Source organism: Bos indicus, chromosome 10 (assembly GCF_029378745.1).
Source record: "Bos indicus isolate NIAB-ARS_2022 breed Sahiwal x Tharparkar chromosome 10, NIAB-ARS_B.indTharparkar_mat_pri_1.0, whole genome shotgun sequence".
Taxonomy (NCBI): domain Eukaryota; kingdom Metazoa; phylum Chordata; class Mammalia; order Artiodactyla; family Bovidae; genus Bos; species Bos indicus.
Window position 1 is genome coordinate 45,229,627 of NC_091769.1, and position 24,056 is coordinate 45,253,682.

General features: G+C 40.2%; 1 protein-coding gene across 5 annotated transcripts in view; it reads right to left on the minus strand.

The window, feature by feature from the left end:
* Window positions 1-24,056, minus strand: part of ZNF609 (zinc finger protein 609) — a 201,948-nt gene that overhangs the window by 36,741 nt on the left and 141,151 nt on the right. For all 5 annotated transcript variants that reach the window (XM_070796641.1, XM_019968685.2, XM_019968684.2 and 2 more), the window contains one exon: window positions 18,913-19,138. In XM_070796641.1, the coding sequence (XP_070652742.1) occupies window positions 18,913-19,138 (226 nt within the window). The remainder of the gene's footprint in view (window positions 1-18,912; window positions 19,139-24,056) is intronic.

Consider the following 24,056-nt stretch of genomic DNA (forward strand, 5'->3'; position numbering starts at 1 on the left):
TGAAGCTCAGTTCTTAAAGAGCTGCAAATTCTCATGTCTTGGGCTTCCCAGGTAGTGCTAGTGGTAAGGAACCCGTCTGCCAATGCAAGAGACACAGGAGACATGGGTTTGATCCAACTGTGAACATCCGCTGGATTACAGAAAAAGCAAGGGAATTAAAAAATCTACTTCTGCTTCATTGACTACACTAAAGCCTTTGACTATGTGGATCACAACAAACTGTGGAAAATTCTTAAAGAGATGGGAATACCAGACCACCTTAGCTGTCTCCTGAGAGACCTGTATGTAGGTCAAGAAGCAAACAGAACCAGACATGGAACAACGGACTGGTTCAAAATTAGGAAAGGAATACGTTATGGCTGTATACTGTCACCCTGTTTATTTAACTTACATGCAGAATACACCATGCGAAATGCTAGGCTGGATGAATCACAAGCTGGAATCAAGACTTCTAGGAGAAATATGAACAACAAGAGAATATGCAGATGATACCACTCTAATGGCAGAAAGTGAAGAGGAACTAAAGGGCCTCTTGATGAAAGTGAAAAAGGAGAGCTGGCTTAAAAACTGGCTTAAAACTCAACATTCAAAGAAGATCATGGCATCTGGTCCCATCACTTCATGGCAAATAGATGGGGAAAAAGTGGAAACAGTGACAGATTTTATTTTCTTGGGCTCCAAAATCACTGCAGATGGTGACTGCAGCCATGAAATTAAAAAATGCTTGCTCCCTGGAAGTAAAGCTATGACAAACCTAGACAGCATTTTAAAAAGCAGAGACAACTCTTTGCTGACAAAGGTCCATATAGTCAAAGCTATGGTTTTTTCCAGTAGTCATGTATGGATGTGAGAGTTGGACCATAAAGAAGGCTGAGCCCCAAAGAATTGATGCTTTTGAACTGTGGTGCTGGAGAAGACTCACGAGAATCTCTTGGACTTCAAGAAGATCAAACCAGTCTATCCTAAAGGAAATCAACCCCGAATACTCACTGGAAGGACTGATGCTAAAGCTGAAGCTCCAATAGTCTGGCCACAAGAGCAGACTCCTTAGAAAAGACCCTGATACTGGGAAAGATTGAGGGCAAGAGGAGAAGAGGAAGACAGAGGATGAGATGGTTGGATGGCATCAGTGACTCAATGGACATGAGTTTGAGCAAATTTGGGGAGACAGTGAAGGATGTGGAAGCCTGGCGTGCTGCAATCCATGGGGGTCACAAAAAGTTGGACATGTCTTAGCAACTGAACAACAAATGAACAACAACTTACCTAAATCAATCATGATACATCCTTAACATGGAATAATGTGTAGCTATTTAAAATGTTATAGCAGACCATTTAATGTTACAGGAAAATGCTCATGGTATTTTCCTCTATAAACAAAAAAGACTACAAATATAGAGAGATGGGCACCAATTTGTTAAAAGAAGTATATGAATAACATAACATAATTATAATAGTGGCTTTATCTCTGGATGATTTATGACTTTCTTCTTTGCAATTTAGGATTTCTCCTTTTTCTTTGATTCCCAAATTGCCAACAATAAAAAGCTGTTACTTCGTGATAGGAACCATCATCACTATTATTTTCAAAACTTTTTCATCAACTGAAACAGAAACGCTGTAACTTGTATTCCCTCTGCCCCCTAGCTCCTAGTAACTCTATTCTCTCCTTTTGGTTTCTATAAATTTGCCTATTCTAGATACCTCATCTAAGTGAAATAATACATTTACTTTTTTCTGTCTGGCTTATTTCACTTGGCAAAATATCGTCAAGGCTTACACACATTGTAACATGTATCATAATTTCATTCCTTTCTATTGCTATTCCACTGTAAGTATATACCACATTTTGTTTATATATTCATCTGCTGATGGACACTGGATTGTTTTCATCTTTTGGCTATTGTGAATAATGCTGCTATGAATATTCCTGTGTACAAGTTTTGTTTAAATATCTGTTTTCAATTCTTTTGGGTGCATACCTACCTAAGAACAGAATTCCTAGATCACTTGTTAATTCTATGTTTACCTTTTTGAGGGACCACCAAACTGTTTTCCACAAAGGCTGCAACACTGTATGTTCTTACCTGCGGTCCACAAAGGTCCCAACTTCTCCACACCCTCTCCAACACTTATTTTCATTTTAAAAGTACAGTCATTCTAGTGGGGTATGAAGTGGTATATCACTGTGGCTTTGATTTGTATTTCTCTTATTAATTATGCTGAGCATCTTTTCAAGTGCTTATTGGTCAGGTGGCAAAACATCTATTCAAGTCCTTTGCTCAGTTTTGATTGTTGCTTTTCTTGTTTGTTTGCTTTTTGGCCACCCCATGCAGCACGTAGGATCTTCCCTGACCAGGGATTGAAACCATGACCCCTGCAATGGGAGCACAGTCTTAATCACTGGACTGCCAGGGAAGTCCTTTTACTCTGAATTTGGTTGTTCCGTTCTTTTGGTTGTTGCTATTGTTGAGATGCAGGAGTTTTTATATACTCTGGATATTAATTATCAGGTATATTATTTGCAAATATTTTTCCCATTTTGTGAGTTGTCTTTTTTCATTATCTTGATAGTGTCTTTTGATGAGCAAAATGTTTTAATTTCATGAAATTCAATTTATCTATTTTTTCTTTTTTTGCCCTGTGCTTTTGGTGTCATATCCAAGGATCAAAGCATCACTTTTTAAATCATTTTTAAAAATGTAATTTTAAAAAACATCAGGGGGAAAAAGTAGTTGCTAATAGTGGGGTAGAAAATGTAGGAGGAAGTATAGTTTACTTTCTCTCATTCTGAATACAAAGCACAGCATAACACAGCTTAAAACAAAGACTGTTTTAAGGATCCAGATCCCTCCTTTTCCTAGAACATGACCTGGTAGAGGAGCTCTTGGTCCAAAGGTGCGTATAAACGCCTCTCTACTTCATGAATCAACTATACCTCAATAAATGAAAACAGTTCAGAACAACATTAAAATGTTTGGGGGAATATTGTGAAAATCACCATAAGAATTACTTCTTGTAAAAAAAAAAAGATTAGACTGGATCAAGGGCTTGTCAATTTGTCTCACCAACTACAGATAGCATGTCAGACCTTTGTTCAGTGTCCACTTCGGACTTAAAAACTAGTAAGCATTTGGCAACAGCCCTTTGGTATCAAATGATTTTATACATTTTATGCAATTTACAATTGATCCCCAAGACTCACATCTCAAGAGAAGCTCTGGTAAAAAGATTTACTCCTGGGTGTGTGAACACTAGTCCTGTTATTTAAAACAAAACAAACCTGTTTCTTTGTTAGTCTCTTCTTTAAAAAGCTTGTCACCTTAGAAAAAGAGCTAAACCTAATGGGAATGGTTAATAATAAACACTAATGGTTGTCGCTGACATTTTTTACATTGGTGCCAAATTGTTGTTCAATTTAGTCCTATCTGGGCTTCCCTGATAGCTCAGTTGGTACAGAATCCACCTGAAATGCAGGAGACCCCTGGTTTGATCCCTGGGTCGGGAAGATCCGCTGGAGAAGGGAAAGGCTACCCACTCCAGTATTCTGGCCTGGAGAATTCCATGGACTGCATAGTTCATGGGGTCGCAAAGAGACACGACTGAGCAACTTTCACTTCACTTCACTTAGTCCTGTCCTATAGAAGCTGAGTATGCTTTTCAGCTGTGCTCTTTGCATTCCTGGTAAAGTCCTCCTTACCCTTCCCAAGCCTCTTATCTGGGCCAATGGTAAACAATCAGTATATATAGCCACCACTAAATAATCAAGAGCCTACTAATGGGCTCTGTGTAGTCCAAGTTCTTTCTAAAGGGGAAAGACAGACATGTTTGTCTACTAATGTTAGGAGGGAAATGCATCTGTGGCAAATCTCAGCTCCCAGTCAACACTAGTTTCAGGTCTTCTAGTCCTCTCTAGCGACACAGATAAGAGAAAGAGATCATAAGAAAGTCAGTAAGTCACAGCTTCTGGAAGCCTGTAAGCACACCTGCAGTTGGCCAGCAGCAGTGTAGTACAGGAAAGTGGCTAGCAGGGAGTTACAAGGGGATGCTGGTGAGGAAGGCTGGTTTGAAACTGTGGGTACTACTACCTCCATGGAAGCCTCAACTAGGGGAATGGAGGAATCGCTCACTTCCCATAGCTTATCTCTGGTACATTAATGAATAATATTTAATCTTGCCAAGTGATAAGAGATTATGCAAATTTATGAGGACTGTTTCTTCCATGACAAAAGTTCAAATCACAGATGCAGAGAAAGGGTGAATATAATCAGAAATTCACAAGAGTGAACAGCATTCAGAAATTCTGAAAAGGCCAGGGAAAATTAGGACCATCTGTGTTTCATCTACCAACTAAGATTTTTTTCCCTGTAAGTTGGTTATTACCTGAAAACCACTTTTTTATGGGTTTGCTATGTAGTAACATCAGGAACTTTGGTAAAGAGTGTCATATTTCAAGGAAAACTCTAGTCCCAAATCTGTCTACTGCAGTGAAAATTATTAGAAAGAATGTTTTGCTATCTATAAATTCTATGTCTTATCAAGCCTCATGCAGGCAGAACTTAAAATCAGCTTAACAGCAACATTTCCAGGTTTTTATCTCACTTATCCTAGGAATTTATCTTCAAGTCATAGATTTGACTGTAGGGAAGGATCAAATCATGTATGGATCTTTTAAAACCAGAAACCCAAAGGCAGAAATGTGGTTATTATTCCTTTAAAGAGAACATCTGAATACTTTCAAAGAGAATCTACACTTTCCAGGAGCCCTTTACTAACATTCTAAGTAGAAATCTGTTAAGTTATCCAATAGAGCAATTTGGGATGAAGTCTTCTGCAGAAGTGTTTGAAACCTATGGAGCGGTGGTTCCCAGCTTGCTGCACATTGGATGTACCTGGAGATCTTTAAAAAAATATTGACACCTGGTTCGCACCTACAGTCATTCTGATTTCATTTAACTCGGTGAGACCTCAGCATCAGGGCTTTTTAAGTCCCTGCCCCCACATTCTAATGGGCAGCAAAGGTGTTCTAGGCATGACAGAAAACAAATATCCTAAACCCTTATTTCTGGGATCCTCTGGGGCAGAATGAGCCAAACAAAGTACAAAGGTAATACCCATCAGCCGGGAACCCTTTTCACATGACTATGGTGTTTTCTTTTTTTTTTTCTTTTTTTTTTTGACTATGGTGTTTTCTCTCCACAGAAATTCAAGTAAAATAATAGAGACCAGCTGAAACCATTATCAGGCAAGTACCAATTAGGGTAGTAGGTGAGGTAGATCTGATGCTAAAACTCTAAGCAGGAAAACTATATTCAAGTATACGTTAGAGGTGTAAGGCCAAAGTGGAACATCCACCCAGTGTAATCCACTCCACCCCCAGACCATGGGGACCAAGAGGTTGAGGAGGAAAGCTAAAGATCTAACAGTTCCTCCTCCCACCTACAAGTTCCCACACCATGGAAACTGTCTAAGTGTAACAGAGGCTGCTTCACCACACCCTTAAATCTCACACCCTCCCTTTCGTCTTGGTAAGGCAACCACACTGTATACCCAGTGGGTATACAGAGAGAGGTGGCTCAGAGAGACCATCACGCCTTTGGTTGTCCATCTGAAGTCTTTATCTGAAAACCTCTGGGTCTAAGAAGGAAGGTATCATCTCAGTGGGACAGTTTTGAGGAAATACTTGCCTGGGGTTGAGATGCAATCACACCTGGCCACAGTTTTACTGCTTTTAAGACCTTGTAGGAAGAATCAAGATAAGAACATAGCTAGGGGATAGCCTACAAGAGGTACTTTTCCTTTCAGCCCTCTTCAGCTAGAGGTTGAGAGAGGTAAGTAGCTGCTGAAGCTTCTTTGTCTTGCTGGTAATCTCCACTTGGCATTTTCACGGTTTGTTAACAGAGCAGAACTGAACCACATTGTGGCTCTCAGAGCCAAGGAGGGGAGGAGGGGAAAGTAATGTAGCAGAGGAACAGCTGGGATCATGGGGTGGATGCTCTTCTGCCCAGACTGGCTTGGGAAGCAATGCCTCTCATTAGTATGTGCAGTTCTAGATTTCCTTCCTTTCTCTAACTTGTGACAAAAATTATTCTGAAATTTTCGATGGCCTCTGTTATGGGCTGAATTGTGTCCCCATCAGCCCAAAAAAAGGTTGACTACTGAAGTCTGAACTCCCAGTACTTCAGACTGTGACCTTATTTTGAAACAGGGTCCTTACAGAGATAATCAAATTTCAATGAGGTTATTTAAATGGGCTCTAATCCAATATGACTGGTGTCCTAATAAAAAGGATAAATTTGGACATAGTGACAGATGCACTCAGAAAGAAGAAAATGTGAAGGCACACAGGGAACAGAAAGCCATGTGAGGGACTTCCTGGTGGGCCAGTGGTTAAGACTCCACACTTCCAGTGCTTCCACTGCAGGGGGTGCGAGTTCAATCCCTGGTCTGGGAACTAAGATCCCACATGCCATGGTGTGGCAAAAAAACAAAGAAAAGAAAAGAAAGCCATGTAACTGGAGTGATGGCACCTACAAGCCAAGGGACACCAAGGATTGCTGGCAAACACCAGATGCCAGAAGAAGCAAGGCAAGACTCTCCCCTTGAACTGTCAGAGAGAGCACAGCTCTGCCAACACCTGAATTTCTGACTTCTAGCCTCCAGAACCATGAGACGATAAATCTGTCATTTTAAGTCACCCAACTTTTGGCACGTTGTTATGGCAGCCCACCAACAGCAGAGTGGTATTGATTAAACAGGTCAGATTTTACTTTAACTAGCTTCAGTGAATTACTGCCACTAGCCAAGGAGATTATAGTCCAGGTCAGCAGTTCACCAACAAGGTAGGTGGAGAACAGTGGTGATGGCAGCAAATCATAAATCTTGGGAACTGTTTCACAATAAACATGCCCAAGCTCCATCCTGAACCTGATGATTCAGAATATGAGCATGGGGGAGGGGTGGGGAGGGTAGCTAACATGTATTTTAAACAATCTCCTCAAGTGATATCACTGACTTTCTCTGATTTTGCACCACCTGCCAACTGAGTAATACTAAGCTTAAATAAAAGGATAAAACTTTAGGTCTTCCCCTAAATTGATCTGTAGATTCAATGTAATTCCAATCAAAATTCTCAACAGGTTCCCCCCTGACCCAAGTAAAAGTTCACAAGCTGATCCTAAAATTTATATGGAAATACCAAAGGCCAAGGACAGCCAAGGCAATCCTGAAGTACCATAAAGTTGGAGGATTTACACTACTAGATAGCAAGACGTATGAAGTTATAGTCATTTAGACAGGGTAGCACTGACACAGACTAGACAAATGGATGACCAGAACAGAAGAGAGAGCCTAGAAATAAATCCACTTATATATCAGTTGATTTATGACTTATGTGACACTGAAGTTCAGTGGGGGAAAGGATGGTCTTTTCAGTAAGGTGCTAGGTCAGTTAGGTATCCATATGAAAAAAACAGAATCTTGGCTCCTTATTCACACCCTAAACAAAAATCAAATTCAGATACATTACAGATCTAAAGGGGAAAAGAAAAACAATAAAATTTCAGGAAAAAAAAGGAGAATATCTTCATTATTTTGGGAAAGGCAAAGTTTTCTTAAACAGGACATAAAAAGCATTAACTAAAAAAAAAAAAATGAAACCAAAAAAACTAGCCTTTATACAGAGAACTTCCATTCATGAAAAGGTACCATTAAGAGAAAATACAGGAAACAGGAGAAGATATTTATGATATGTACATCGAACAAAGGACTCCAAACCATACTATAAAGAGAACTCCTAACAAATCAGTAAGAAGAAAACATACAGCCCAATTCAAAAATAGATAAAAGATTTGAACATGTACTTCACAAAATGGGATTTCCAAATGTCCAATAAGTATATGCTTAATTTCATGACTTATCATGGAGATGCAAATTAATACTATAGTGAGATACCATTACCCATCAACCAGAATGGCTAAAATGAAAAAGACATAATGTCAAGTGTTGACAAGGATACAGAGCAACCAGGATTCTAATTGGAAGTAGGAGTTATAAATTGGTTCAGACACTTTGGGAAATTGGCAACATCTATTAAAACTGATCATATGTTTACCTTATGACCTAGGAATTTCATTCCTAAATATATACAGAATAGAAATGTGTACATATATTCCCCCAAAAGACATGTACAAAAATTTTCACAGCAACACTTTTCATAATAGCTCCAAACTGAAAACAACCCAATGTCCATCAACAACTGAGTAAATAAGTAGTGTTATATTCACACTATATTCACGAAATACTGTTAAAAAAAAAGAGAGAATAAACAAAGTACAACTACATGCAACAACATGATGAATTTCACCGGCATAATGCTGAACAGCTACAAGGATATACAAACACACAAGTAAGTACATATTCTATTTAGGTTCAAAATGGGTAACACTATCTTGAAAACTCAAGGACCTGTATAATACTTTTATTTATATTATTGTTGAATAAGATCTATTAACATAAAAACAAAGACTTGGGGTTTGTGACTCCTGTAGGTCAGTGCCAGGATCAGCTGGAATGCAGACTAATTTTACCCTTTAGGCAGTCTGTCTAGCCTCCAGTGTGGCAGACCAGTCTGGAATCTAAAGCAGCAGCATGTGAGGGTGGGGGTGGGGTTCCCACTTTCTTTCTCCATATTGATACTTGATTTTGGTAGATTTAAAAAATACAACAATTCAAAGGAACACAGTAAAAGCTAAAAAGCAGAGGCGAGTTTGCTAAATGGGAAGATGCACTGTGTTCCAAGTGTACTGAATGAAATAGGAAAAATTTCAAAAGATGGGAATAATCAGAGTCAAATAAGGAGAAAGCAGGTTGTTCACTGAATTAGTTCAGGGTTAAAACTTTCATTTGATTATGAACTCAATGGGGGTAGAAAATTATTTGATAGCAGTCTTTCAGGCTTTTTCGAGACATCCTTAAGAGAAAATAGAGTACAACTTGTGGGAGGGGAACTGCTCAATTTCTCACCATAGCCTTTTTGTCATAGACCTTGTTGCTATGGAGAAGGCCATGAAGGCAGCAACTGAGGGAAATAAAGGATCTGGCAGCAGTAAGCACAGGGACAGTGGTTTAAACAGAAATTCCTTATGTAATTAGCAAGTAGCAGCGCCTATAAATGACACACTTTCCATTTTTTCTTAACCCCTAACCCTCTAAAAGTACATGGGCCTGGCTTGCCACTATAATTTCAGAGGAGCCTAAATGGGCCTAACAAAGCCCAAGCCTGGCAGACAAAACACATGGCCATTTAGCAGGGCTGCCTCATGCCAGGGGGAAGCATCTACCTACCTACCCTATCCTGGGGAAATTATCTCCAGCTGCCTAAATTACAAAGTTGATGCCCTATGATTTCTTTGTTCTGAAAAGCCTAAGGGAGATGGGATAATGAAGTAGCAGAAGAGGTAGAGAACAGCCTCTCGTTTCACAGAGTAGTCAAGAGACAGAGAGGGGGTGCGAGGCGAGAGAGAGAAAGAATATGAGAATCTCACTGGTGTCATTAAGAGGCAGCAGCAGCGACCTGCAAGCAAAGCTCTGTCTAAACTGGTCTGAAACTACTGCTGTGGGAGAAAAAGGCTAGTTGCCAAGTTTGTTAACAGCTTCTGCCCATCATAGTTACAGCGGCTTTAACAATCAGGGCAGGGCCAGGACCTGTTTTGAGCAGCACTGTTAGCACTGAAACAGGAGGGTACAACGACATCTTCAGCAGATCTCGCCACAACCAATGATGAACAAAGACAATCCCTCTTCTGTTCCACACAAATGATCAGAGAATCATAAATATCAGAACAGAAAGGACCACAGAGCTATGCAGTCCACCCTCTTCATTTTACAAATGAGCAAACTAAATCCCAGACCAGTTAAATAACCTCATCAACAGGACAAGAAAATGTGAAGGTCTCTAACAGGGTCCTTCTCCCTTGAAATCATACGTCAAAGCTGAATTAGCTGGGGACAGTGATCAGCCCCCCACTTTAGACCAGAACTATATTTACTGCCTAGGTATCACTTACCAAGGTTTACACAGAAGTATCAGGAACTAAACTGTTAAAGGATAGCATTAGTAACAACATGGGTCTTTTTTTCAGCCCATCTGAGAAGCTTTTGTTACTGAAATATCAAAAGAATCTCATTTGAAATAACTCTTACCTATCTGGCAAGCCCAAATCCTGGCCACCTTGTTGCCTGATTGTCCTTTGCTGGCGGGCAGGGAGGAGGTAGGTAAGAGTGCACAAAAGAATCTCTCTGTTTGGAGATTAGTTTATTTTGCAATTTGCAAAATGCAACTCAAAAAATAGTCTGTAACTGAAATTTTTCCTTAGGGCTTTGGGATTCAAATACATGACAGTGGACAGATAACATGATCCCATCAGGGTGTACAAACATGTAACTGCCCTAAAGCATCCCCTAGGAGTAAACTGCTAGGTGGGAAGAATGTGCTGGCTGTTGCTTTGCTGTATAGGAGGCGCTGGGAGAAAGTTAAGTATTGATTTCCCTAATGTTTCCTTTGTGTGTCTGCTGTTGCCATGTGGTGGTCTGTTGCTATGAAGATCTGTGGTGCCAGACAATGGCTGCTAGACTCTTTATGACTGTGCTATGGGTACAGCTGATTCTGCAGGAGTCAGGCTGGTAAGCAACTGGCTAAGCAGTGGAGAAACCCCGGTCACTGTGAACCATCTCTCTCTAGGTAAGTGCTGCCCGAGGCGAGGCTGAAGGTGAAAGAGTATTAATCAAGCTAAGGAAAAAGAACAATCAGAGGCGATTTTGAGACCCATCTTAACTTTTCAGCGTGCTTGTGCTTAGTCTCTCAGTCGTGTCCAACTCTCTGTGACCCCATGGACTGTAGCCACCAGGCTCCTCTTTCCATGGGGATTCTCCGGGTAAGAATACTGGAGTGGATTGCCATGCCCTCCTCCAGGGGATCTTCCTAACCCAGGGATCGAACCCAGGTCTCCTTCATTGCAGGCGAATTCTTTATCATCTGGACTACCAGAGAAGCCCAAGAATACTGGAGTGGGTAGCCGTTCCCACAGGGCATCTTTCTGACCCAAGAATCGAACCAGCGTCTCCTGCATTGCAGGCAGATTCTTTACCAGCTGAGCTATCAAGGAAGCCCCAACTTTTCAGTACAAATATCTAAAATTAGATTATTTCACAGTTCACATACATACTTTCTTATATCAGAATCACAGAGTAACCAAGGGTAACTATCAAGGTTATCATCTTCATGCAAGATTAATGGACAGCCTCTTCGTTTTAGTGAGAACAACAAAGACCCACAGCTGGGATATGTAAGCAGATGAGGATAAAGAAGCGCTGAAGCAGGTTCTCAGCAGAGCTACCACAGGCAAACTAACTTCCTGCTAAGCAAAACCACTGCCTACTACTCTGATAATGAGAAAACTTCGGCCCACAGACCGAAGTACAGGGCTCAACCACAGAGTCTGAAGCAGGGCCAATTGTTCTGCTAGGTAACAGGGGCCACAGTACACAGAAATCACCCGGGGTCTTGGAGATGTCACCTATTTACCTGCCCTCATCCTCCTCCATAGATAACCTTTCTTTCCATCTCAGAGCACATATACACTTTCAGAATATTTGTAATTTAAAGACCACCTAGCCCCCATGATGTTCAATATGGTAAACCACTAGCTATAAAGAATATTTAAATTTAATAAAAATTAAAATTCAGTTCCTCAGTTCAGCGAGCCACATTTCAGGTGCTCAAATACCATGTGTCACTAGACTATCATTTTGGAGAGTCTCTTTCCTCCACAAAAAGTTCTACTGGACAGGACAGATCTAGCCCAAGGTCCCATAAATTAGAAATCTCATGCCAGGAGAAGTTCAGAGACTTATCCACGATCACACTGCTTGCTAACTGTATAATCTGTTCTGGAATCCAACTCTCCAGACTCTAGTTCAGAGGTATTTGTTCTGTACTACTATGCCTTTAGAGCACTATTATTCCTTGGAACAACTCACCTTAAACAGCTGCAGACACTCTTAGCTGCTGGACTAAAAATATATACCCTGATGTGGAGCTGGGGATGCGCAGCCTTTTCATATTTGTGCGCATGGATGACAAAACCTTTTCCAATCACAAAAATCGAGAACTTTCTCCTACCCACCAAATCATTAAGCTAGAATTCAGCTTTGGAAGACAGGCCAAGCTTATCATAGACCTTTTCATACCCTCTGACATACCAGGGATTTGTATTCCTTCCTACTTCAAAACTGTGGTCTTAGGGCTTCCCTGGTGGTCCAGTGGTTAAAATCCACCTTGCAACGCAGGGGACATGGGTTCAATCCCTGGTCCAGGAAGACCCAACATGCCTTGGAGCAACTGAGCCCTCATACTCCAACTACTGAGCCCACAGGCTTAGAGCCTGTGCTTGACAGTAAGAGAAGGCACCACAGCGAGAAGCCTGCACACTGCAACAAAGAGCAACAACCCCCCCCGCCCCCCGCCATGCTGCAGTTGCTTTTAAGTCAATCTTAAAAAAGAAAAGTATACCCCATTAAAAAAAACTGGTCTTACAGCATTACAACTTCTGTCTTTCCAATTTCAGAGATGTTTTAAGCAGGTTTTCTACATGGAATGGGAGGATGAACCTAGATAGATTATCAAAACTTTTTTTTTTTACCAGCAGAATCCTCTTCAAATATAGTTTTTCAAAGGAGTTTAACACATAAATCATCCAAAAGTAGAATGGCTCTGGGTTGCATCTGGCTGGGTAGCAGAGGTGGGGCTGGAGCCTGCCCACTCAACACCTCTCACCCCTTATGACTGCTTCTGAGGTTCCTCCATGCTCATGTTGCTCAGAGAATAACTTCAAACCATTTCCTCTGAAAATGTCTGAAGGTTCTATCTCTGACTTTTATAATCTCAAAAGACTGAAGGTGGAAGTCACTGTTTTTTTTTTTTAAAGAAAGTATTCAATACCTTACAAAATCCCTCATTATTTTTGATCAATACATAGCAAATGAGCCCGAGAGAGGCTAATAAAAAATTACCATTTTTACCTACATGCCTAGAACATATGGGTACAAGCACAATTTTATTAATCAAATATTTACTGATTATTTTACTTTTTGTGTAAAGACTGAATTAGTTCTTGGGAGAAATAAAATGATACATAAAATGTGGTTTCTGGTTTCAACCATCTTATAATTTAATAAAGGAGAAAAGATACATAGGAATTGTGGGTGGCATATATTCATGTCACTGTAGTCCTAGAAGAGAAAGAGGATGGTGCAGAATAAATGTATGAAGAAGTAAAGGTCAGACCCCCAAAATTTGGAAAAAGAAATTCACAGACTTAAGTGAACTCCGAAACAGGATAAGCCCAAAGAAGTCCATGTTAGACACATCACACGTCATGATCAAAATGCTGAAAATGACAGAAAAGCTTTGAAAGCAACCAGGGGAAAATAACATATTACTTACAGGGGAACAACTTAAATACATTTAAAGGTGTATTTCTCAGAAACCATGATAGCCAAAAGGAAGTAAAACACTTTTAAAGTGCTAAAAGAAATGTAAACCTAGATTTCTATATAAGAAAAAAATTTTTTAGGAATAAAAGTGAAATAAAGGCATTCTCTGAGAATTAATAGGCAGTGGACCTACTCTAAAAGAATTAATAAAGGAGAATCTTCAGACAGAATGCAAACAACAGAGGGGACTCAGAACATTAGCAATGGAGGAAGAACAACAGAAATGTGAAGTGTCTGGGTAAATATAATAAACTAGTTTCTTGAATTCTTTAAAGTATAAAAGATGACTGAAAGGGAAAAAAATTTAAGTGGTCTGATGGGGTTTTCAGTGTATTAGATGTAATACATAAAACCAGGGGTTTGTAAACTTTTTCAAAAGCTTGACAAAAGGAAATGGATTAGGTGGGAGGCAGATGCTGTTTTACTTTTCTCCTTTGTTTCCAAGCCTGAAGAGTATATGTGATAGCTAGAGCTACATTAGCAATTTCACAATAAGTAAGTAACTTGAAGGAGCCTGGAACACTGATTACACTGAAGCCATCATACCAGCCTTAGATTGCCTACCTTTAGAATTTTCATACATTTACACCATTTTCTGTTTCTAGCAGCCAAACTTCATTCTTAACTCAATGTTTCAACTTTCCCCACTGTGGCACACACAGTAAATGAAAAAACACACTCTGGATAAAGCTGCTTGTCTGGAGGAAAAGGGACGTGGCGGGCACCAGCTGCCACAGGTCCCACCCTAGAGCACATTGAAACAGAAATGGCCAATACGTCAGCATCCTAAAACCCATCAGGAGTTTCCACCTAATGAGTAAAAGGAGGAAGAGGGACTGACACAAGAGAAGCAGAATGACCAATTTAGAAAGAAACATGGGAATCTGGGGAAGTTCCATATTACAAAAGGAAGAGAGGTGAGTTCAGAGAATGAATAAATAGCAGAGCTTCTAAAAGCCTAGGAAGAGCAGAGAGAAAGACCTAGGAAGAGCAGACCTTTGGAAAGCAGATGATCACTGGTATGAGAAATGTTTCAGACAAATGGTAGCAGAAGAAATCTGACGGCAAGATAGATGATAAAGGGCAGGTAAAAAGAGACTGAAAACAGCAATAGCAAGAAGTGAAGAAAAGGGGAGAGGTCAGTAGTTCAAAGGGGTAGCAATGATGAGGAAAATATTTTCACTATAAGGAAGTATTGAAGAGGGAAAGAGCTTAAACAGAAGTGGAAAGCATGAAGATGAAGAAAAAAGTAGATAAAATTCAAGGTGTCAAGTCAAAGAATCTTTGGAATAAGAGATAAAGGAAGTAACAGCATAAGAAAAATACACTTTAATAAAGAGGAGGGAAGCTAGAGAACTTAGGTGGGTGGCTTTGATCTTAGTTATTTAAGAGCACAAGGAGAGAATGAATTGGACTGATGAAATCTTGAGAATGAAGTAAGTCCTGTGGAATGCAAATGTAATAGAGAGATGAAGGGATTGCCAAGCAGCACTGCAAGCTCATTTTATGTCAGCCAGCATAAACTTGCATCAAAAACAGCTCAGTTTTGTGAATTCTTTCATTGTCAGTCTAGGATTGGGGCTGAAAAATGGGAGGTGGAGATTTCCTGAATTTGAGACTGGCAAGATAAGCAGATTAATTTTCTGTTCTATATAAACAAGTGTATAATAAAATTTCATCAATGGTATTAATATTTTTCAGTCTTCACTCTCATGATTGACATACGAAACCATTCATTTTCAAGATGCCATAGTCAACTAGTATTGAATCCATGCTGATTTCAAGGTTTAAAGCCATAAATTATAATAACAAGCTTGGATATGTCCTTATTGGTCATCCAATTCCACTATACTTAAGATATGAGGTAACTAAGGTCCAAAGAAGTTAAGAAACTTGTCCAAGGTCACAACAATAGTGGCAGAAACATAGAGGTCTCCTGATTTTCACTCCAGGGCTCTTTCCAGTATATCACAAATTTGTCTAGAAAGCACATTTGCCAAAGTAAAATATATCACTAGTGATGGCCTTCGACCTAGTGCTGCAGTTTAGAAAGGAGAATCTGTAGCACTTTCTGGAATTCTTATCTAATAAGTCAGCTCTGCCTTTCTTTAAAATACCATAGAAGCCAGTAAGCAATTTTGCCTCAACAGAAGTATATGGTCTTATACACTGAGGTTTCTTATACATTGTTTCCAGGACCGTGGGTTAAGGTAACATTTGTGAACCAGAAATAGACTTGGGACCTGTTATTTTGATTTGAAGTAAGGTAGGACAAGGTGAAATCAGGGAGAAGCAGATCTCTGCATAAATGCTAAGAATACATCTCAAAAAACCAAAGGACGACAACACAGTCCAGGTTATACTTGGGTCTTCTTAATAGTCCTAAAGTTGAGCCTAGTTAAGGAGGATCTTTGTAGATGCCGACTGAATTACGAACAACCTAAAAAGAGATGAGATCTGCAAGAATTTCAAAATGCCTCCAAGGTAAGGTTTATAGTGAGAAATAGGAAAGAAAGAAGCAACAATGCAGAATAGGTAAGCAAAGAAATCAGGAAGAACTCAGGCCATGACCCCTACACCTGTTCTCTGCAAGGGGGCTCAGTTCTACAGGGAGCGCAGGACCCTCCATTCCCCTCGGAGCCCAAACATTTATAGTTTCTCTCTAAGGCAGAAGGGCTTTTCAGTTTGAAGACAGTAGTCTGCTGGGCAAAGAGACAGAAAGTATAAAAAACTGGGGTAGCAGACAAGAAACCTACACGGCAGGACTTTTTTTTTTAAAGTACATATATATAGTTCTTACTATATATATATATACTGGAAACGAACTCAGTATACTAGGTCTTCTAGATTTGCCAAGAATGACCCTTGCAGGAAATCTCTGTTATCTAAAGATGAAAAGGAATGTGAACCAGCTCTGATCCCAATTCAGACCTTTGTCAACAGACAGTACAGGTGAAGGCCCTCTGGGACGGCCAGAAAGCAGAGTAGAGTGTGTCACTCGAGAACAGTTCTCTTTCCCTTGGGATGAAAGAAAAAGAAGAGAAGAATAAGCCCTGAAACACAATATGTTCAGTGGGGAAAAATACAGTATTAAAAGTAAGAGAACTAACATCTTACAGGTTTAAATAAATTAGAATGATCTTAAACTTGGTGAAAATAATATTTATTCTGAGTTTCAGAGAAGGTATAGAATTCTGGAAAGTATCTAGTACATATATCCTAACATAGATCCAGAAATGACAATGAGATGGTATAAGCATCCATTCATTCAAATAAATATTTGTGAGAGCCTGGCACAGGTGCCAGGCATTAAGTATTGGGGATATAATAGTGAGAAAAAAACAGTTCCTGAGCTCACAGAACTTTTAGAACACTGGAAGAAATAGACATTAATAGAAAAATGCTGGGATTTCCCTGGCAGTCCAGTGGCTAAGACTCCCGTGCTGCCAGTGCAAGGGACCTGGGTTCGATCCCTGCTCAGGTAACTAGATCCCACATGCTGCAAGACCTGGCACAGCCAAATAAATAATATGTTTTAAAAACAGAAAAATGTAATTATACACAATATTACAAATTGTGGCAAGTGCTGTGAAAGTACACAGGGTGCACTGAAAGTGTGTAACAGGGGAACTTGCTAATAGGCTGCCAGTGACAGCCAGAGAGTCTTTCATAACAAACAATTAAAAAAAAAAATCTATGCTAACATCCCCCTAGTAGGGAGGGAGAACAAGAATCCCCAGATAAAAAGGTAACCATTGTTCTCAGGAGAGGGAAAAGGTTATTAGCTTCGTTCTCACAGCTTATATCAGGTTTACATACAGGAAAAGTATATTGCCCTTGGAGAAAATCACTACTATAAAGATGGGTGGAATACAGTAAATTGGCAAGAGATTGATGTTTTTTATCTTCAATATACTGAAGTAATAGGCCCTGAAGTTTGCTTGGTGGCACAGAGCTGTGATCTGGATATGTTTGTAATTCCAACAGACTCTGGCTGTTCAGACACGTGGCCATAGGCAGACGACATTTTTAAAATTAGAGATAGCCACTTGTGATTTCCAGACTGTATACTGTATACACACTTACAGTGTCAACCTCTAGGTCAACCTCTCTCTTCACAGTTTCTAACACAATGGGATTATTTTCTTCTTCTTTTTGCATTATGGTCTCAGACACACAATAAAACCTCATCAGCAATGTTATTCTGAAAGCTGAAACTTTACTATATTGCTAACAACAAGAGAGCCAATAACACAGAATTTTTAACCTGTATCACATCAGTGCCTACTGCATGGAAAACTGAATCACAACAAAATATTTAGAGAAACAGAATTTTTTTTTTTTTTTTAACTGGAATGATTAAAATGAAATGCCTGAATTTCCATGGGCAGACTGACAAGATAGCTTATGATAATCAGAGATAATTAGCTGTGCTCCTCTGGGCTTCTAAACTCCTCAGAGTGGTGATGCTTTGAAAGCCTGGTTACTGATGCAAAGACCTGATGGGACTCTGAGGCCCAGCCTCTCTAACCACACATTCTTCGACAAGGACTTGGATTCTTTATAAAAAGAATGTATACTGAAATCAAATTGCCATAGATGGTACCAAGGGGATCTAAAATATCTGGTTAAGTCCCTTTGCACCCCTAATTTTTCAGGTTAACAAACTTTCAAAACAGAAGAGATTCTGTTGTCAGGGACAAGCGGAACATCCAAGCAGCAGCACCCTACAGTGAGCCAACTGCTTGCTGAAAGCCTGAAAACAAGACCATGTAAACAGTTCCCTATTGCCTGGGCCTATAAAATTTGTACTAAGTGACAGATGCATAAAGTGGTGTGTGTGGCTGGGCAATGAGGCAACTAGTAGGAAGGAGCTGGCTGTGCCTCCAGGTGTTAAAAAAGGCAAGACTTGCATATTCAATGAGTCAATACTAAGTCAAGACTGACTGTTTTCCATTTCCTTGACTCCCACAGCTGCCCTTTTATTACTTTTTCTCTTCAAGCCTGACCCAAAAGTTCATGTATATTCAAATTCTCCCATATAAAATGATAAGAGAGGGAAACAGTATAGATACAGTTTGAGTTATATGGCCAGCACCTATCAAACGACTGCTTAAGTACCAGGGCCAACACTGTTGAATGGCTATGAAGGGGAGATAATTAATTTTAAAAAACTGGCAATCTCCAGAAGCTAAGCAATTTTACAGAGAAGTTTGCTATAATCCTCTGGGTAGGCATCACCAAGCAAACGACGGTCATATGAGACTCCTAATAAATACTTGGTATTATTTACAACCATCAGTCCTTGATGACAGAAGCAGGTTGAGAAGGTACAGGAAAGCCACATGTAGTACTTACCGTCTTCGGTTTCCTGCCACACGATGCCCTCAAGGTTGACACTTGTCCCAGGTTCGCAGGGGCCCAGGCACTCAGGCTCTGTGGCCAGAGCCACATCACATGTGTTGACCCCAACAGATCGGGTGCGCACCATGATCTGCTCACAGGGGGATGAGATGTCGTTACTGACCACTGGCACCAAAAGGTGCAGTGGCAGCACTGCCGGTGTGGAGACAGGGGACTCCATCTGTGGGGAGAGAGAGCAGCAGATGAGCTGCAAGGAGAGCATTCACAGGAAACAGCTTCTCTGCATTTAATCTAGTCCTACATCCTTTCCTGCCAGAAAGCAGACGGCGTTAAATATTAAGACTTTAGTCCTTATTTTCAAGTTCTAGCTCATGATACCACTATAAATCCGAGTGCACCCTGGGCTAGGAGAAGCTTTATTTCTTATTAACAGCCCTCCTCATAAACTGTGCCTGGCTAAAAGTGTATTAAAAAAATTGTCTCTCTTAAAAATCTGCTGAAAGAGAATCAGGGCCAGACTTCAACAGCAAGAGAAGACAGCACACAGACTGATGAGAAAGAAAGGTTCAGCTTCTGAGGCATGTACTACTGCTGCCACTCTGCTTCTCTGCAACCTATCATTCAACAAATAATACATTAACCAGGTATAAAGTCCAAGAATACATACAGGGATAAAGAGATGGAGAAACATCCAGATCCTAGGAATGCCACTCCAGGAAGACTGGAGCTTTAGTTCATCTTTGGGTAGAAGGAAATGTACTTAAAAGTTACAGGAGGGCTGATGGGGGTTTCTAACCCATAGAGATTATAACAGCGATAGGTTAATGACAATGATAACGATAATGACAGGTTAATGACAATTCACATTTCAGAGTGTGAATCTAACATCAGATGTGCAGAGAAGAAACAGGAGGTACTGTTACTACCCAGAAGCCAATCCACAGCAGTCTGCACATGAAGCTGAATACACACACATACATAAGAGTAGTCAAACACAAGAACCAGCTGTCTGGGACTTCATGGGTTCGATCCCTGGTCCTGGAAAATCACACATGTTGTGGGGCAACTAAGCCCGTGTGCCCCAACTACTGAAACTTGGGCACCCTAGAGCCCATGTTTTGCAACAAGAGAAGCTACCGCAACGAGAAGTTGATGCACAACAACTAGGGAGTAACCCCTGCTCCCCGCAACTAGAGAGAGCCTGCTTGTGGCAACGAAGACCCAGCATAGCCCCCACCTCAGGAGAACCAGCAATCTCTACCACCGAAACTAGACCCTCTCACAAGAATGCAGTTTTACTTAGATTCCAAGTAGAAATTAACACATCTAGAGTTAAAAGTTGTAACAAAGAGCAATAATCCCTTAATTCTTTAAACACTAGCATTTATCAGGTTGACAAAGTACCAATTCTGAGTTAATAGTGCCCACATCCTAACTAGCAGATTCCCTGGTATCTCCACCAGTGTCTCCCTGGTGGTTCAGAGGGTAAAGCATCTGCCTGCAATGCAGGAGACTGGGTTCGATCCCTGGGTCAGGAAGATCCTCTGGAGAAGGAAATGGCAACCCACTCCAGTACACTTGCCTGGAAAATCCCATGGACAGAGAAGCCTGGTAGACTACAGTCCATGGGATCGCAAAGAGTCGGATATGACTGAGCGACATCACTTTCACTTTCACATCCTAACTAAACGGTGTCAATCAGAAGACCTAAAAAAGAGGAGTCAAATATTGGGACACTCTTTCCCTTTTGAAAGACCAGGTTGACTATACTCCTTCAGCAGGCCCACGTTCAGAGTGAGGCGCCCATGTGCCCATTATCAAAGCTGCTGCACAGTTCTGCGCCAGGACTTTGGTCCTGAAGTAGTTTACTGCATGACCACCACTCTACCTATAATCCATCTCCCTCATTTTAAACACAAACATGCACACACAAACATCTTCCTGGCCTCAAACACTACCCTGGAAGCCAAGGTCTGGGTATTGAATCCATTCTCTATAAGTAGCTCTGACTTCTTGGCTTGAAAATCAAGTGATATTTGCAGAGTATCACTATCAGAGTCCACAGAATGCTAAAACACTGGTTCTGATTAATTCTGGTCCCTGAATAGCTGCCAAAACATTATCCTTATCTGTTTGTGGTTACACACATCCACCCTGTACTTTCCTAACTCCACCCTTTTCATTAAATGAAAGTGGAAGCCTGTCCAGTGAATCTTCTGCATAATGATAAATGCCAAGAGGCATTTTTGGTCTTTTGTACTCCTGAAAATCAGGCATTTATAATTCAATTTGACAAACTTCTTGGGATGTGTTAGATCCCTGAAAAACTCTTTAAAATTTCTAAGCACAGATTTGAAGGTAAGAACAACAGAAAAAATAAACTGGATTTCCTACTACTCCTGTGTAGTGCTAGACTCTGGATCTAATCATTAAGCCCTCTCAGGAATGCTTTTAGATGATGGTTCATTAACCCTTTGGAAAGAAAGTTTCCTAGAGATTTCACCCATGAGAATTATCAGAAAGGGAAATTAGAGAGTATTCAGATCATCTTTACTCTTAGCCTAGCCTGTTTCTCGGATCTTTCTCTTGGGGAAGAACTGAGATAGAAGTAACTTCAGAGTTAGTTAATATGTGCATTTCCTTTGCTTAGAATTTGTCCCCTTTTCTATACCTTTCTTCTACTAGCAAGAGAAATTCCTGCAAAGTCCTCTTTCTTGAACAAAGAAATCGGCCTAAACCTTCTAGGTCACTCCTGTGAACTTTCTGACTGCCTGGCTTGAGCAAAAGAGCTATTGCCAACCTGTCCCATCGCTGAGGCAGCAATCCAAATCAGAGAAGGAAGTCCCCAGGGAGTCACTTACACACACTCTGCCATCAAGAGAGCTCTTTTCCAGAAGTGGTTTCATTTCCTGTTAATTTATTCAGTACTGCTGGGAGGCCAGGGAAAAGATAAGCTACTGACATTCTGGACAAAGCTAAGCTCCCAATTCTATACTGACAGATTCAGAAAACAACATCTAAGATGTAAGCACAAAACACCACTGTTGTATTCAAGCAGCTTGTTAAATTAAACCCTAAATATCTGAAGAGAAGAAACTTAGCTGAACTGATCACTAAGAATAACAGAATTAATACATGAGGAGCTGATTAATGTGTGTGTGCACATCAAACTATTCCTAATAATCGAAGTTATTAGTAAGTTACTAAGTAGAGCTCAGCATCTGTTTGTGTGAGGATGACTTTACTTAACTATTTGATTAGTAAAACAGGATTTCTGGGAATGAGGAGAAGGGAGAACATGCACCTTTGGATTTGGAACTACGGTTCAATTTCCTTCTACTTTGCAACAGAAATCTAAGGAGAAATCACAGAGCAGCACAATAATGTTTAATTACAGCTCTAGCTCTAATTACTGTTTGGTCACATCTATAATCTACATTAAGCCATAGTGCATAATAAGCAGCTCTGTGATATTCATCTAATAAACTAGGTGACTTTGTGGGATTTCAAATTCTACTTCTCATTGGAACAAACATAGCTTCATTTATCACTCTCCAGGAGAGGATAAAAATCAAAAAAGGAAGGGAAAAAAAAAAAAAATCAAAAAAGGACTCATTTTGCCACCTTTCCTGTATACCTAGGATGCAAAAAGCAGGGATTGTCAAAAGACTGATGCCAGCAGGGAAAATAAGGAATAAAAATAGGAAAAGTTAGGGTCACTGAATACCTTCACAACTATGACAACAGTAAACGTTGGCCAATCAGATTCTGAAATGCTAAGAAGTGCCACCGTGACTCCAGGGGCTCACTGACACGGGAAGGTAAACAACACAACGAAAGAGAAACCTGAAGAGACAGAAAACGTAAAGATGGAGATCTCTGAAGTTTCCTAGTATTTCGTGTCCTTTATCTTTAATGATACTTCTTTTCAATTCACCTTTAGATATTAGCCTAATAGCACCTATTAGGGATCTGAGTGCTGATAGGCAGGTGACACAGAAATGAGGACTGGGAGAATAAAGAAAGGCCAGAGCCATTAATCGCCCTGCAAGAAGTGATTATATATTGACTTGAGCTGCCTCCCATACTTGAGAGGCACTAATGGAGGAAAAGGCTGCAACATAATTTTAGGGGTAGAAAATGAAGTGAAAAAGTATTTGGGACAGACTCTCTCCTTCACAAATATGAGTCTGATAGCATTACCTTCACACACAAAAGGCAGAAAGGAAGCTGGTTCTACTGATAACTTCAGTAGCTCTCAGCAACTCCCTTTTATCCAAGAATGAAAGATTATTGGGGATGATGGTTAGATGAGTGTTCAGATTAATCAGAAAAGATTGTGCAGAAAGTAGAATGTCATTAAATATACTAAATACTACATTAATAAGATCACTGGAGTAGGAAATGGCAACCCACTTTAGTATTCTTGATGGGAAAATTCAATGGACAGAGGAGCCTGGTAGGCTACATATACATACAGTCCATGGGGTTGCAAACAGTTGGACACAACTCGGCACGCATGCACACACACACATTAATAAAATCAGTCCTCTTTCTTCAATAATTCCAAAGGTTCTTCAAGATTTTATAGTGACTTGACATTAGTAATACTAACAGTAATGTATGTTCTTGATTCATGGACAAATGTAAGTACTCACCCTGATACAGTACAGCAAACCTGATTTGCTCATAAGGCCATCTTGATGGCTCAGATGGTAAAGGATCTGCCTGTAATGCTGGAGTCTTGGGTTCAATTCCTGGGTTGGGAAGATTCCCTGGAGAAGGGAATGGCTACCCACTCCAGTATTCTTCCTGGAGAATTTCAAGGACAGAGGAGCCTGGCGGGCTACAGTCCAAGGGTCACAAGAGTCGGGCATGACTGAGTGACTAACACACATTATTAAAAAAACCAAGTAATTAAAAATATCCCATTTATCAGTTTATTGTGTTATTTATATTTTTCTCAAGTTAAATATTCATTGGAAGGACTGATGCTGAAGCTCCAATACTTTTTTTGCCACCTGATGCAAAGAGCCAACTCATTGAGAAAAAAGACTCTGATGCCAGGAAAGATTGAGGGCATCAGAAGGGTACAACAGAGGATGAGATGGTTGGATGGCATCACTGAATCAATGGAC